The following is a 15093-nucleotide window of genomic DNA, read 5'->3' as shown; positions in this document are numbered from 1 at the left end:
CACTTGTCAAGGCATCTACGCTTGTTTATTATGGAGTTCTGTATGATGTGCGACCCCTTGCAGTATCTTTGTGTGTTAGGTTAATACCTACATCAGCAGATTTCCTTCACGGTCTGCAAAAGTTTTTAGTGCGATGTGAACTCTTCATATTCTGTCATATTTGAGGATTATAAAGAATGAGGATTAGCTTGTGATTTGGAGAAATGCATCTGGGTGAGCTTGTTTATGACGCAGACAGGTTCTACGCAGCTTGGCGTTTCAAAGTCGTAGGCAATGATTCACTTTGCCTGTAGAACCTCATTGACATGTAGGCTACTTGAAACTTGGATGATTTAGTTATTAACAACTTAGATGATAAGGATTGTGATCCTTGTCATGGATATTATTGTCTTATTTGTCGTCATTATGACCATGATTTGCCATCATCATCATCATCATCATCGTCAAGTCATCAATCATCATTATCATCATCACCATCATCACTATCATCATCACTATCATCATCATCATCATCATCATCACCATCACGATCATCACCATCATCACCATCATCACCATCATCACTATCATCATCATCACCATCATCATCATCATCATCATCATCATCATCATCATCATCATCATCATCATCCCCATCATCATCATCACCATCACCACCATCATCATCCTTATACCTACAAGTTGTACACTAGAATAATCATCACCATCATCACCATCATCACTATCATCATCATCACCATCATCATCATCATCATCATCATTATCATCATCCCCATCATCATCATCATCATCATCATCATCATCATCATCCCCATCATCATCATCACCATCACCATCATCATCCTTATACCTACAAGTTGTACACTAGAATAATCATCACCATCATTGTCGACCAGGTCAGTTCATATAAGTCAGCAACTGATGTTGTCCAATATTTTGTTTCTTCTCCAGGTTCCAGAGAATCCAATAGTCACATGCTAGCTCACTGGCATATGGATAGCATACAGCAGGACTCAGATAGCTCAGATGAAGAATTCTTTGATGCAAAAGGTAAGAACATGTAAAAAATATTTCTTAATGCCCCACTGCACTACTTACAGCTACTTGCGCCCTCTATATAGCAAACAATGCCTAAGTGGTGACTGTTGGTCCGCCATGATCCCCTTTTTCTTATGTTAATTGAGAGCTGGTCTGATGAGATAACCACCTGTCAGTGACCATGCTGCGAGGTCTAATCCCTCTGGCTAAACTAGTGCAGATAGACTTTAAATAGGCATGTGCATGTATGTCATATTTCAAAACAGCAGAAAAGGAATTTTGCTTTATTCGCATTCCCGTTTATTAATATCCTTAAAGCTTGAAAGCATTGCAATAATTAAAATTATAGAATAATGTATTCCATTGGATGAACTCTGAGGTCTGTATTCTACTTTTGCAGTTTAACCCCACCATCAGACCTGCCAACCCGTATGATTTAGTTGTATTTTGTACGATTTTTAGCATTAAATACGACAGTACGATTTTCCTCAATAAAATATGATTTTCCAACAACAAGAAACAACATAGAATATAGATTTTTTTTTGTGTGTGTGCCATTTTTAATGGCGAAATGCCCATTCTGTCCTATAAAGTATCCTACAAGCATCTCACATCGGCAATTTTGGGATGTTCATTGTTTCATCGAAATCATGCATATTCAACCAATGATCCATACTAAATTTTCTTCCTGTATGTAGGAACTGTAAAAGCATTGATCCGCCTATAAACAGTCCATGTTTATTTTTAAGAATACAACTTTTGTCAGTAAAATACAACTTTTGGAATACAGATTTGGAACTCTAGAGGTTGGCAGGTCTGCACCATGGGTCTAAAATCATGTATAACAATTGGAAACTTAGACCTGAGACTAACTATCTTTGTTAATCCGATTTTGAAAAAAAGCCTAAACCCGGGTCAGGTTTAGATTTTAGTAGAATGCGGGCCTGCATGATGGCCTGAGGGTTACAAACTATGTTGAAAATAAGCATTTTATGTTATTATTGAAAGTGAAATTAATCCCCCTCCCCTGTGTATACTGAAAAATTAGGGTTATCTACTGCAGATTTGAACTTGTTATTATGTGCTTTTCTGTGGTACCTAGAAATGGATTAAAACCTTCTGTCATATCAACTCCCCCATACATGCTGTTCAGAGAGGAAAGATATAGCTCATGAGAGAGAGGGAGAGAGAGAGAGAGAGAGGAGAGAGAGAGAGAGAGAGAGAGAGAGAGAGAGAGAGAGAAACAGAGAGAAGGGTAGAGAAAGAGAAAGAGAAAGAGAGAAAAAAAAGAGAGATTGAGAGTCAGAGAGAGACACACACACAGAGGGGGGTAGAGAAAGAGACACAGCGAGAGAGGGACAGGGAGAGAGACAGATTGAGAGAGAAACACACACACACACACACACACACAGACAGAGAGAGAGAGAGGGAGAGAAAGAGAGAAAGAGAAAGCAATTTCAAGAGGGGGAGGAGATAAGCACACAAAACACAAGGGATTCTTTTCAAGAGTATTCACAGTAGTTATTAAAACAAGGATGGAGAATAGAATTTATAATGTTAGTTTCCACGTATTGGCAATGATTCTATGAAAACACCCACCCTCCTCTGTATATGAGTTATCTACAGTAGATTTGGACTTGATGCTTATCTGTTTTTTTCCTTTGGGAAACCAGTTGCCTTTTTTCCTTAAAATTTATCAGCATGTATCTTGTCTTTTCTGAGATTTATGAGGTCAGAAACAAATGGAATGAGAAGTAAATCGATATATTTTTGTCATGGATACATCCTAACAATTCATGACTTTTTTCAATTTTTTTAATTGTTTGTTCAAGGGCATGCTCGTATAGGAATTGTTCTACCCTCGTACATGTTGGTGTACAAAAAAAAAAATCAGAAAATGCAGAAGAAAATATACCTTTCTTTTATTCAACTGTTATCATCACTATTCATTGCATTTAATATTGCTACGGTATATTGACAGGTAATTTGGGTGCAGGTGGGATGTTGGCGTTCAGCTAAAAATTTACTGTGAAATCTTCTTTTAGTGAGTATGAGTCGTCTACTGAAAATTGGAACTTGTTCATTTTATACTCCATGGAAATGGGAATAATTTGTCTGTGTAGAGCCTAACGGGTGAAAAATTATATTGTAGAGATAAAGTCCAGTGGCTCTCTCTCTCTTACAAGCATTATGTACCGGCAAAAGGCTATTTTGGTAATGTAATGAAATACATATGTGTTTCTTAAGTGCCTTGTTACAAACTATTTCATTTACCCGTTTCAAATAATAATTCTATTTCAGTGGAGAATGTGCATACATTGTGTGCGGGTTAGCCTGAATCCTATGACCGGGGTAATAATATATATATCTGTAAAGCGCTTTGAGAGGGCCTTCGGTCCTGAAAAGCGCTATATAAGAACTAGCTATTATTATTATTATTACTTTGCATGTTGTTTGTTATGTACGGCAAGTTATAAAATCTTTCCAACCTAGCAACAACTACTGTATGTGATTTGCATTATGGCTATTAAGATAAGATATCATATGACGGGTAAAGATAATAGCTAGAGCCTAGATGCTAGGTACCTGTAAAGGTGTATAAATTGAAATATGGAATCGGTCTATTGTAATGTATAGTACATGCATGCTGTTTTGCAATTTACCAATAACACACTAAATGTCTGGATATCCCTCTTGCAACAATGAAGTTGGCCTTGGTGAAAAATCACCTGATGAAATAAATCTAATTATCCAAATGACTCTCTAATTGTAAAAATTACCTTTCCAGAGTTTCTTGGTAATACAGGTGTTGAATGCAAAATAGAGATAATTGCATTATCATTGAACTTGAAGAGAGAAGTATGTCACATACCAGGGAGATACATGTTTAGTAAACAACTCAATTATTCATACCCTTACGAATTTTGTTTGTATGTTAGAAATCACTATGTCCAGATTTATTCATGATTTGAGAGTATTCTGAGCAAAGTATTAAAAAGAACTTGAAATATAGTATAGAAGAAGAAGTCTGCTGATGTTCAAATGGTTATCTTTCTTCTCTTTTTTTGTAAAATATTAAAATGTTCAGAAACATTTTTCTTTCTCAAATCTGCAAAATGTTATATTTAGGTACTAGGGTGAATTAAAGTTTTGTGTGTATCAATTTCAATGTCTAGAAACAAGTTTAACTTTAAATTTTTTCTTCACATCTTAATAAGTTTAAAGTAGGTCACATTATGAAATGAACTTTTAGTAATTTCATAAAAAAAATTAATTTTCCTTAATTCTGTCTTAATTCATATTCATATATTAGATTAAAGTCAAATTTGTATGTTTACCAATTTACATTTAATTTGAGAATACTGGGATGGGTACGTGCTACATGTACATGAAAAAGTAGAACATCATTGCATACGAGAAGAAAAAGTCCGCTGACTTACAACGTAAATTACGAACTTGAAGGTGTGCGAAATAACTAGAAGCGGTTGGTTGGGTGCTTGAGAATACTGGAGGTGGTAGCGAGGTGGCGGGGTATAATGACTTGACGCTTAGGCCCCGTACACGTTTGGTAGACATGGCATTTAGAGGGTGCGCAAACGCTAGGGGTAACGAGGCGTAGAAGGATGCAGATAATTGTATTAAAATGAGGGAGTAATTTCTCCTCTCCTTATTTTGGCTTCTTGTGAGGGTGAGTTAATTGGGTGTTGGTGTGTCCCCCGGGGAATTTTGTTGTGGGCCACATAGGTGTATGGAGGGTATGTAGGGAGAGTGGTAGGGATTAAGGAGGGGTTAGGGAGTAGGGAGGGGAGATAAACTTTAATTGTGGACTTAAGGTATAGACCAGCTTTGGAAATGCCTCCTCTCAAAAATAGAAATGGAAGCTCTTATTACCCCATCATGTGAAAGAATATGTTTTAAAGGCCCACTGCACTATTTATAGCTACTTGCGCCCACTCTATATTAAACAGTGCCTAATCGGTGACCATTGGTCCCCCATGATCCTCTTTTTCTTATGTTAACTGAGAGCTGGGTTGATGAGATAACCACCTGTCCAGTGACCTTGCAGGGTGGTCTAATCCCTCCTGTAAACTAGTACTGATAAGCTTTAACTAATACGTGATGATACAAATTTTGCCGGGAAACCGCCTTCTAATTGATATATTTGGTAAACTATTATATCTATCCGGACTGGATTGATATCTTTATGTGTACAGTGCTTGTAACTTTACCAAGACTGGGCCAAATTTCTTATCATTCTGATGATTCCAGAACCTTGCAGTACACACCAATACTTATATGCTAGATGATCAACCTTTTCTGATCGATTCCACAACGTTTCTTTCACAATGCAATCGCATGACCAGAACTGGTCTATACTTTTAATACTAGACTGATCTCTTACCCTAAACCTAAACCTGACCATACAAATAAAGTTAAACCTTATTGTTACCAAAGCCCTAATATTAATTGTCAGAGAAAATATAGCCAGGATCATGAAGTCACCAGAAATAGAGAAAAAAGGCAAGATAAAGAGAATGTGGAAAGTATATATGAAATATACACTATACCTTCTGATGTTCTTATGTGGAATGCATTGTCTTTATGCCTTACATTGCCCTTATTTGACTATCTACCCGTTTGATCGGGTAATACGAGACCCAAAATGGGGAAAAATTGGCGTTGCAGATTTGGCCAAAAAATGTTGTTTTGATAGGTCTAGCAGTCTGTAAATCTGAGAAGCCCACAATATGCAACTGTGCAAACAGTGAGTAGGTGTCTAGATCAATAATGAACTATCGTGACCTTTCTGTCTGCTGTACTTTTCTCCCTCGCTGCTGTGTTGTGCAGCTGGAAGAAGCGTATGCAGAGAGGAGGAAGATGGAGAGATGGAGGAGGGAGGGACGGAGGGAGAGAGAGAGAGAGAGAGAGAGAGAGAGAGAGAGAGAGGGGGGGGGGGGGGTTGGAGACAGAGAGATGAGATCTCTGTGAAAAATATATAAGGCACCAAGGGGAGATAATCATAAGAAAAGCAAGGGACAAACATGGATATAGGTTGAAATAGGAATAGGGAAGAAACATCGAGAGATGTAGGTGCGAGGGAGAGAGAGAGAGAGAGAGAGTGGGGAGAGGGGAGAGAGAGAGAGAGTGGGGAGTTGGAGATGGCAAGAAGATGCAGAATGGTAGAGTCAGGGTGAGGGGAGTAAGAAAGAATGGGAGACATAAATTGGAAGATGAACATTGTAAAAAAACATGACGCAAACAAGGAGGGTCATTTTGAGAGCAGGGAAAAGACTGCGGCGAACTTATATTGTGAAACTTTGAAATCTTTGTTATTACTTCTCTGCCTTTCAGTAAGCGCTATACAGGCTCTTTACCCGTTACATGTAACAGATGTGTAGATACAGCAACTTCCAAAAAAAACGCTTTATGGCACTCATGGCCCTTTGGCTATAGGCTTTACATGAATGTTTACATGTATGATTGGACCATTCTTGGTATTTTTGTTTACACTATGACATTTTATTTTCCTTATGTATAGATTGGCAGGAAGATCAAGAGGATGACGGACCTTTGTTATCCCATTGGAGCTCCGAAGATGTCCTTAGTCCAGCGTCATTAGAAGGTCCGAGGCATTTTTACATTCATGCATATACAATTTACTGCTAGCACAACTGAATCTAAATTCATAATGTGATGGAATATCAGGCTGTAGTTACCTCCTTGTAGATGTTAAATCCCACTCACATCTTAAATCTTAGCATGAATGGATTGTGGAGAGCTTTTCTGTGTTCCTGAATTTAAAAAGGTCCATTAGTTGTGATGGTTGATGCCATTGCTCAGTCTTTAACAAGATGAGTAATGAAAAGAAAAACATTCTTGATTATATTTGACTCTTGGATTCTAATTTGTAACACACTGTCCTTAAACATTTGCATAAACTCTGTGGCACATTGAAGTGGAAAGCAAAGACTGATTCCATACTGTTCTTTAATTTTTAATAACAACTGGGGGGGGGGGGTATTTCACAAAGATCCTAAGTCAAACTTAACTCCAAGTTGGACTTAAAAATCATGGAGAGCAATTTGTAGCCTTAAAATAAAGTATGTACAAAAGCAAAAATTCAAGTATTTTAGACTTTTTATAAAATCCACATCAAGGACATGAAATCTCCTTCATAATACAAAACATGAAGGATTTGAATCAACATTTTATGCCTCTAAAAATAACTTGTAAAAAATATGTTCATAGATCTATGCTAATGGCTTTCCATAATTGTTAAGTCCAACTTAGAGATAAGTTCAACTTAGGATCTTTGTGAAACACCCCCTGCAGGTCCATTAGTTGTGATGGTTGATGCTATTGCTCAGTCTTTATCAAGATGACTAATGAAAAGAAAAACATTCTCAATTATATTTGACTCTTGGAATCTAATTTGTAACACACTTTGTGGCACATTGAAGTGGAAAGCACAGACTGATTCCATACCGGTCTTTACTTTTTAATAACAACTGATATTGCCATATTTTCCTCCACCATCAGATGAAGCCAGAGACTCCCAGTTCTCAGGCAACATGCAGTCGGACATCACTGTCCTCTTCCTGGTGCTTCACGGTGGCAACGTCCTGGACGGCATGCAGGAGACAGGGGCCAAGAGCAGCGATATCAACACCTTCAAGACTGCCTTCGACGCGGTGGTGAGGGCGCACTTTCCAGTGGCGCAGGGTCACATAGCGGTCAAGCTGGTGTCGTGTCCGCCGACATGCCATGAAGCGTTCAGCTTGATCACAAGGTAACACAAATGTGTAGCTTCTGTTCGATTGACGGTTCTCTTAGGATAGATTTGATACTTTTAGATATTTTCCCTGTTTTTTGTTGTTGTCATGACGAGACTATGTGTCTTTGCCGTGGCCTAACTCAGGGCCAATCGGGTATGATACGACTACGGACGACGCAACCGCAGTAGGCCTACGTATTCACGTGCGTGCAACATACGCGAAACCGAAACGTGAAGAGAACCTTGGTCTGTGTCGCCAACTGCTAGTGCGCTGACCCAGTTAATCAAGTCCATTTGTTTATGTCCAGTTGTCCAAAATAATTTGTAGATGACGTTAACCAGTATTTGCCATGCTATACCCCCTTTAAGGCATCTACATGTTCTATTTTATTCCTAATACAATATTCTATGATTTTACTTGCCTCTCACTCAGCCTTGGACCATGCGGGGTAGATGCCTCATCATCAGCCTTTGACAACAAGCTCCAGACGAACACAGGAGACTTTGTCCCCATCGGAGCACTGTCCATCATGGCCACGTCCAACCCTGACTACCTGGAGTCCGTGACCGCCACCGTCACCAGGATGAACCACACCTACAATGAGTTTGTCAAGTCACAGGAAGGCCACGGTTTTCAAGGACAGGTAAGGAATAAAAATAATGTGTTAAATTTTAAGAAATACCTAACTTAAGCTGATTAGATGCTGTTTATAAGTATCGGCTTGCAGGGTGATGTAGATATAAAGTAGGCTTGCGGTTGCACCATCCTGACGACAGATAGTCAACCTGTTTGAAACGTCAAACCACTCTTACTACCCATCCTCTCCAACCGGCGCTATAGAACTATAAATTAAGAAAGATCCCCAACAGTCTTTATATGTACATATGTAAAAAAAAAAAAAAAACATTTTGACATGAAGTTATTATTGTTTGTATATTTTGTATTATACCTTACGTCTATATATATGTTCTTTGTTATTCAGTTATTATATTTGGAAAAATGCAGAAATAAAATCAAAATCACAATCAAAATCAATCTTGCCGCAATATTTTGACCATGTCCTGGAAGGAGTCAACAGTTTATACATTTTTACAACACATGTCATGCATTATTTTTTACATCATACCTTTCTCTCTTTCCCAGGTGTGTGTAGTAGGAGACTGCATGGGTGCCATCTTGGGTTACGATGCCTTAGCCAGGGGGACGTTGATCACCCCTCAGCAGTATCTCTCCCCTTCCATCAGCACCATGAGTAACTGCACCTTCTATGATGCGCCCATCTCCCCTTCGGGCACGTCCACGCCCCCTTCCGGCTCCCCAACCCCAAACAGCACCTCAACCCTCACCACGCCTCCTCCTGGGAACACCAACCAGCTGACCACCGCCCAATCACAGCCCTCGTTCCTCACCCACAAGTGTCCCAGCAACAGCACCATCGACATGTTGAGGACGACGGATGCGTTTGACGCGCCACGGAAGGTCACTGCCGCCAGTTCAAACAACCTGCAAGGAATGCATGATCCTGGTGCAAGGTAAACTTGGTCTGATGGATAATTTTTTTTCTCCGATATTTTGAAGTAGGTTTATGTGATAGATTGTGTATTTGTTGATAATCAACGTGGTAAGTCACATCAAAACTAATTTCCATTTCCAATGAAAATTCTAATGGTATTGTAATAGCCTGAAAACGTTCCAAAATGTCATACATATCCCTTACCAAAGAAAACTGCTTAATAAAGCCTTCGATAAGCCTTCGCTAAGCCTTCACAAAGCCTTCAAAGACTTCATAAGCCTTCGAAGGCTTGTTTTAGTCTTCAACTGCTTATTAGTTTGCGAGAGCTAAGCCTTCAAAGACTTTCATATAAGCAGTCAAAAAATGTTGACTGCTTATTAAGCAGTCAGTAGAAAATAAGCCTTCAAGATAAGCAGTCGCTGAAAATAAGCCTTCAAAGATAAGCAGTCACTTTTAAAGAAGACCGCGAAGGCCTTCATTTTCCAAATGTGTGCTGCCATCTAGTGGTAGAAGGCGAATAGGCCAACCGGTAATTTTCAAATTCAAATCTTCACTGAGACTCTGAGCTGAGCTGAACGGCGCATATTTCAATCATTACTTTGCAATTTCGCCAGATTTGTCTTCCTGTAAAACCCACAGTATAGGGAATAAGGGGTAGATTATTTACACCAGGAAAGAAGAATTTTGAGAGTATTCTAGAGCAAGAATTTAACAAAATGAGAAAGGATCGAATTTTGTTACCAAGATTACAGTCCCACACAAGCACTCTTGTGTTGGAGAAATACGATCAACTTTGCTTTGCACTGGACTGCTAGCTGCTGGAGCTACTTTAAACATCTTCATTTTGTCCAGAAGGTGAGTAAAACAATTACACAATACAAAATTGAGTTTGCTTTCTGTACAGATTAGGAAATTGCATGGTCATTGATTTTGTAAATACTTGTTCACAAATATATTTGAGCAAATTAGCGCAGCTGCAGTTGATGCTGAAGGTTTAGGTAATATAGGCAGTCGAAGGTTTGTACCCAGTGGACAACGCTCGAAGGTTTAGGGGATAAGCAGTCGACAACGAAGGTTTAGGTGATTCAACGACGAAGGTATAAGCAGTCAATGATGAAGGCTTAGCTAATTTGCATATTAACTTGGCTGTGGGAAGGCCTATGGACTGCTTATAAGCCTTCGAAGGCTTAGGAAGGTTTAAATACGACTGCTTATATAGAGCTTCATTATAAGCAGTCGACTGCTTATTTAGAGCTTCATTATAAGCAGTCGACTGCTTATTTAGAGCTTCATTATAAGCAGTCGACTGCTTATTTAGAGCTTCATTATAAGCAGTCGAAGCTAATTTGCATATTAACTTGGCTGTGGGAAGGCCTATCGACTGCTTACAAGCCTTCGAAGGCTTGCAGCAATACATTGACATGCATGTTGCAAATGAAGGCTTGCGACTGCTTATATCGACTGCTTGTGACTGCTTATGCGACTGCTTAGCGAAGGCCTTCAGTTCGGTAAGGGATATGTTAATGATCGATCCACTACCAGATTTAAAAAGCCTTTCAGAAAATTTACTTGGCCCAATTCAATTATCTAGTGCATCACCTTTTGAAGTGTACAAGAATTCCTGAGGCAATACAATACGGTACTGATCGTATTCAGTGGAAGGAAAAAGAGGTCCGTTATGAGGAAGAATATGGAAATGTTCTTCAGAGTACCCCCCTTAATCTCATATAATCCTGTGTTTTATCTGTTTTATCACTATGTGCTGGTTCTTCAAAAAGACCTAGCTAATGTTCTGAATAATTTGTTAACTTTTTTTAATTTTTTTTTATTTCTGCATATCTAAACGCAATAAAAAATAGTATTCATAATATACATATATATTATTAACAAAAGTCAAAGTACATATATATATTCTTATAATGTAAATCACTTAAAGAATTATATATTTCAAAACACACATAGTTGAAAGACTAAAGCTTGAACATGGTGGCGGCCTCAGGAAATGGGCTAACAAACTTATATTATATACAATCAGAAAGATATTTCTTATAACTGCTTAACCACCAAATCTACCACCACACTATCAATTCAACTCCACCCCTGGGGAGTGTTTCACAAAGATCCTAAGTTGGACTTATCTCTATTAAAGCTGAACTGAACATTTATGGAAAGCCATTAGCATCTTTGAAAACATTTTGCAAAAGTTATTTCAAAAGGCATAAAATGTTGATTCAAATCATTCATATTTTCTATTATTATGGGTGATTTCATGTTCTTGATGTGGAATTTATGAAAAGTCTAAAATACTTGAAATCTTTGCTTTAAATATATTTCATTTTAAGGCTACAAATGGCTCTCCATAATTTTCAAGTCCAACTTAGAGTTATGTTTGACTTAAAATCTTTGTGTAACACCCCAGATACACTAGTGCACCTCATGACCGGGTCAAGCGCTTCTCCAACCCCACCTTCTCCAACCGGGAATCGATGCAGAGCTACAGCTCCGAGCTCGACGGCAGACGGATCAGTCTCTGCTCCCAGGTCAGCATGACCTCTGACATGATGCTGCCAAAGGTCGACTTTGAGGTCACGCATTTCTTCATGTTCGGCTCGCCGCTGGGCATGGTGCTGGCGTACAGGAGATCGCTGCAGGATTTTAAACCAAGTAAGTTTTCTCTTTTCATCTCCAAATCAGGTTTTCCCAAAGAGTGATAGTTATGTGGTTCCAACAAAATTCCCCTAAACACATGTAGATGTGGTAAACTTTAGAATATTTTTACTATAGATATTGATTATTACATGGGGGTTCCTGAAGTACTGGTGTAAAACCTTACATAATATTAATATGTTTGCCTTGGAGTTATCACAATTTATATTGATTCTTCTACAAAGAACAATGCAGCTTTTTCTGAGTACGTCAAATGTTTTCCCCAAAAAGTTAAATTAAGAAAATACTAGTACATGTATATGCCTCTCCATTGAACACCTTAGTCCATTGAATACTGAACCTTAAGATTACTTTGGTTAGGTTCTATGACTTCATGTAGTTCGGTTTTCATGTCCTTCATTGCTCATTACTTAACTAGTATAATTGCTAACAAAATCACATGGCAAATAAGTTGGCAAATGATATTAATATGAGTATTGGTAGCTCAATCTCTAAACCTGTGTATCAAGATTATACTGTTCCCCAAGGATCTGTTTTGGGGCCAGTCTTATTTACAGTGTACATACAAGTCCTCTGCATGATGTGATACTGGAGCACAATGTACTGTACCACTTTTTCAGCTTGTCATCAGAAACTCAAGATTATTTTTATTGTTTTGCTCCTCTTGAGTACAAGGTGATATGTAATAATGATGATAATAATATTCCGCTTTTATATAGCGCTGAATACATCTACGATGTCTCTAAGCGCTTTACAGATATACTATTACCCCGGCCATTGGATTCAATACTTGCCCGCACACAATGTGTGCACCATCTCCACTCCCTGTATGTATCGTTTCTCACTTTTGTATGCCCCTTCAACCTCCAGCCCTGCCTTTAAGACCAACGTGTTGTCAGCTCTACAACCTGTTCCATCGGACGGACCCCTCAGCGGCCCGCCTAGAACCCCTCCTACACAGCAAGTTCTCCGTGGTGACCCCGTTCTCGGTTGAGAGGTATCAGAAGTACCCCCGCGGAGACGGCAGGTCTAATGGGCTCAGTAAGTACAGTCATTTCATTTCTTTTCATTAAAGGCATCGTTTAACAATGTTAAATCTGTGATGCACAACCCTACGTGTTATCAGTGTCTGTGATATGGTGTAATATTGAAGCCCTAAAAAAATTGCACTTCAAAATGATCAAGAAGTGCCTCAAAAAAGTAAAAATCTTTGAGTGACCAGTTTTACCATACTCCTTTTCCCCAGTAGACTGTAGTGTTAGGAAAACCGTTTTGCAAACGCAAAATTTGGTTTTGATTTCCAATCATAAATATCTTGATAATCAGACAGGCGATCGGCTTGTAAAAGTCATGGGATTCCTGACTGACCTAAAGGTTTATAATTATCATTGCAGCATGAGCTAAATGATCCAGGATTTTGTTTCAGAATCTGAGACAAAGTTACCGGATCCCTTTAATGAGGTATTAATCGGTATCTGTTATGCCTTTTTTAGGTAGCTCAGCAAAATGTTGTGGCACAGAAAGAGGCATCCGGAATGCAAAATACATAATAGTCATAGATGTTTGTTTCATAAAAGTTTTTTTTTTTTTTACATATTTAAGGGAAAATTCAATTATCATCAAGCCTCATCGAGATGGTATATGCATTTACCAGATCCATCTCTGTGTGATAAAATTATGATTTTCGACAAATACCGGTATGCAATTTGCATTCCCGATGCGTCTTTTCATGTATATATCTCGCTAAGATACCTTTGGACAGTCATACAATATATTGCAGATATGTTTTATCTAGTTTGAAAAATACAAGCTGAAATGTAATCATGATAATGGTTTGCTAAAAAAATATGAATAATGCAATAGGTTAAGCTGATACACAGGAGTAGAAAACAATTTTAATTCTTGAGGCTGCCAAAGGAATCTAGTTAGATATAAATATCATAGTTGTAAAAACATGTATAACTAAATCATATTAGATTTCTTGACTGAGGTCTTTCTAGGAAAAATTCCTAATATAAAGCATGATAAGAAACAATAATGATGCAATATTATTGAAAATTATTCCAAAATAATTATTAAATAGAAAAATGGCTATGCTTAGAAATTAGATAATGCCCTTTTCAAGCATAAGATAGTCCCTGAATAAGCTTCATGAGAGAAGTTTTGATTCAGAATTTTTTTTAATTACCCTCCTTGCTTTAATATCGAACAAACAACAGTCAGAACAGTTCTATGACCTTTGACCTTTGTTATTACAGTTGATGCTATCACTGCCAACATGCTGCTGTTTTCTGAGGGGAGAGCAGAGGGTTACGGGCGGAGACACACCAGTGTAGCTAGCTCAGCCGGTGAGGCGGGGGAGAATGAAGGGGTCTTATCTGGACCTGCTCTACACAGTGAGTGCATGGCTACCCCCTCTTTACATTCCAAAATAATAATAATAAAAATAATAATCTGGATTTATATAGCATTTGATACAAAAAAACACGTCCTTAAATGCTTTACAGATATTATTACTGTGGTCGTCGGATTCATTCATGCAAAATGTGCATCATCTCCACTCCCTGGAGAGTATTTCTACCATATGGTCACAGTGGGGGCATATGGCATATAAGCTTTTGTCATCCTACCAGGTCCCCATTTGTCTCTTGGGTATGGAGTGGCAAATGTAGAATAATGCATTGTCAACGGACAGTAGTGCCATGTTTTGGATCAAACCCACGACCTTTGCCTTTCAAGTGAATTGCTTAAACCACTCGAGTATGAAACCTCTACAAAAAGAAACTCTAAAATAAAATACATGTACTTTTCTATTTTGATTTAAAGTTAATTTAAAGATTTAATTCCACAGATTCAAAATATGATGGTCTAGAAATCTATTGATCCATCTCTTATTCACTGCTTCCCCCCAATTTAAAAAAATGTTTTACTTCCAGTTTATAGGGGCTACTTGTATTATTTCCATACAAGAAAGAATTTTTATGGAGAACTTGTCTATGATTATGATCTGTTTTACTAGGGTTGCCATGGTTCCAGTGGCGGATCCAGGGGGGGGCCCCCCCCCCCTTGAGAAAAAAATCATGTAAAATCACGTGATTT

General features: G+C 38.3%; 1 protein-coding gene across 1 annotated transcript in view; it reads left to right on the top strand.

Moving 5' to 3' along the window:
* Positions 1-15093, top strand: part of LOC594807 (protein retinal degeneration B) — an 87952-nt gene that overhangs the window by 63778 nt on the left and 9081 nt on the right. Inside the window, exons 9-16 of the mRNA XM_030991901.1 lie at positions 952-1050; positions 6578-6661; positions 7579-7828; positions 8247-8457; positions 8958-9346; positions 11747-11991; positions 12865-13035; positions 14253-14390. Of these exons, the coding sequence (XP_030847761.1) occupies positions 952-1050; positions 6578-6661; positions 7579-7828; positions 8247-8457; positions 8958-9346; positions 11747-11991; positions 12865-13035; positions 14253-14390 (1587 nt within the window). The remainder of the gene's footprint in view (positions 1-951; positions 1051-6577; positions 6662-7578; positions 7829-8246; positions 8458-8957; positions 9347-11746; positions 11992-12864; positions 13036-14252; positions 14391-15093) is intronic.

Source organism: Strongylocentrotus purpuratus, unplaced genomic scaffold, assembly GCF_000002235.5.
Source record: "Strongylocentrotus purpuratus isolate Spur 01 unplaced genomic scaffold, Spur_5.0 spur5_scaffold_2, whole genome shotgun sequence".
In the NCBI taxonomy this organism is placed as follows: domain Eukaryota; kingdom Metazoa; phylum Echinodermata; class Echinoidea; order Camarodonta; family Strongylocentrotidae; genus Strongylocentrotus; species Strongylocentrotus purpuratus.
The sequence above is the reverse complement of the archived record's forward strand: the minus strand, read 5'-3'. Positions and strand labels throughout refer to the sequence as shown.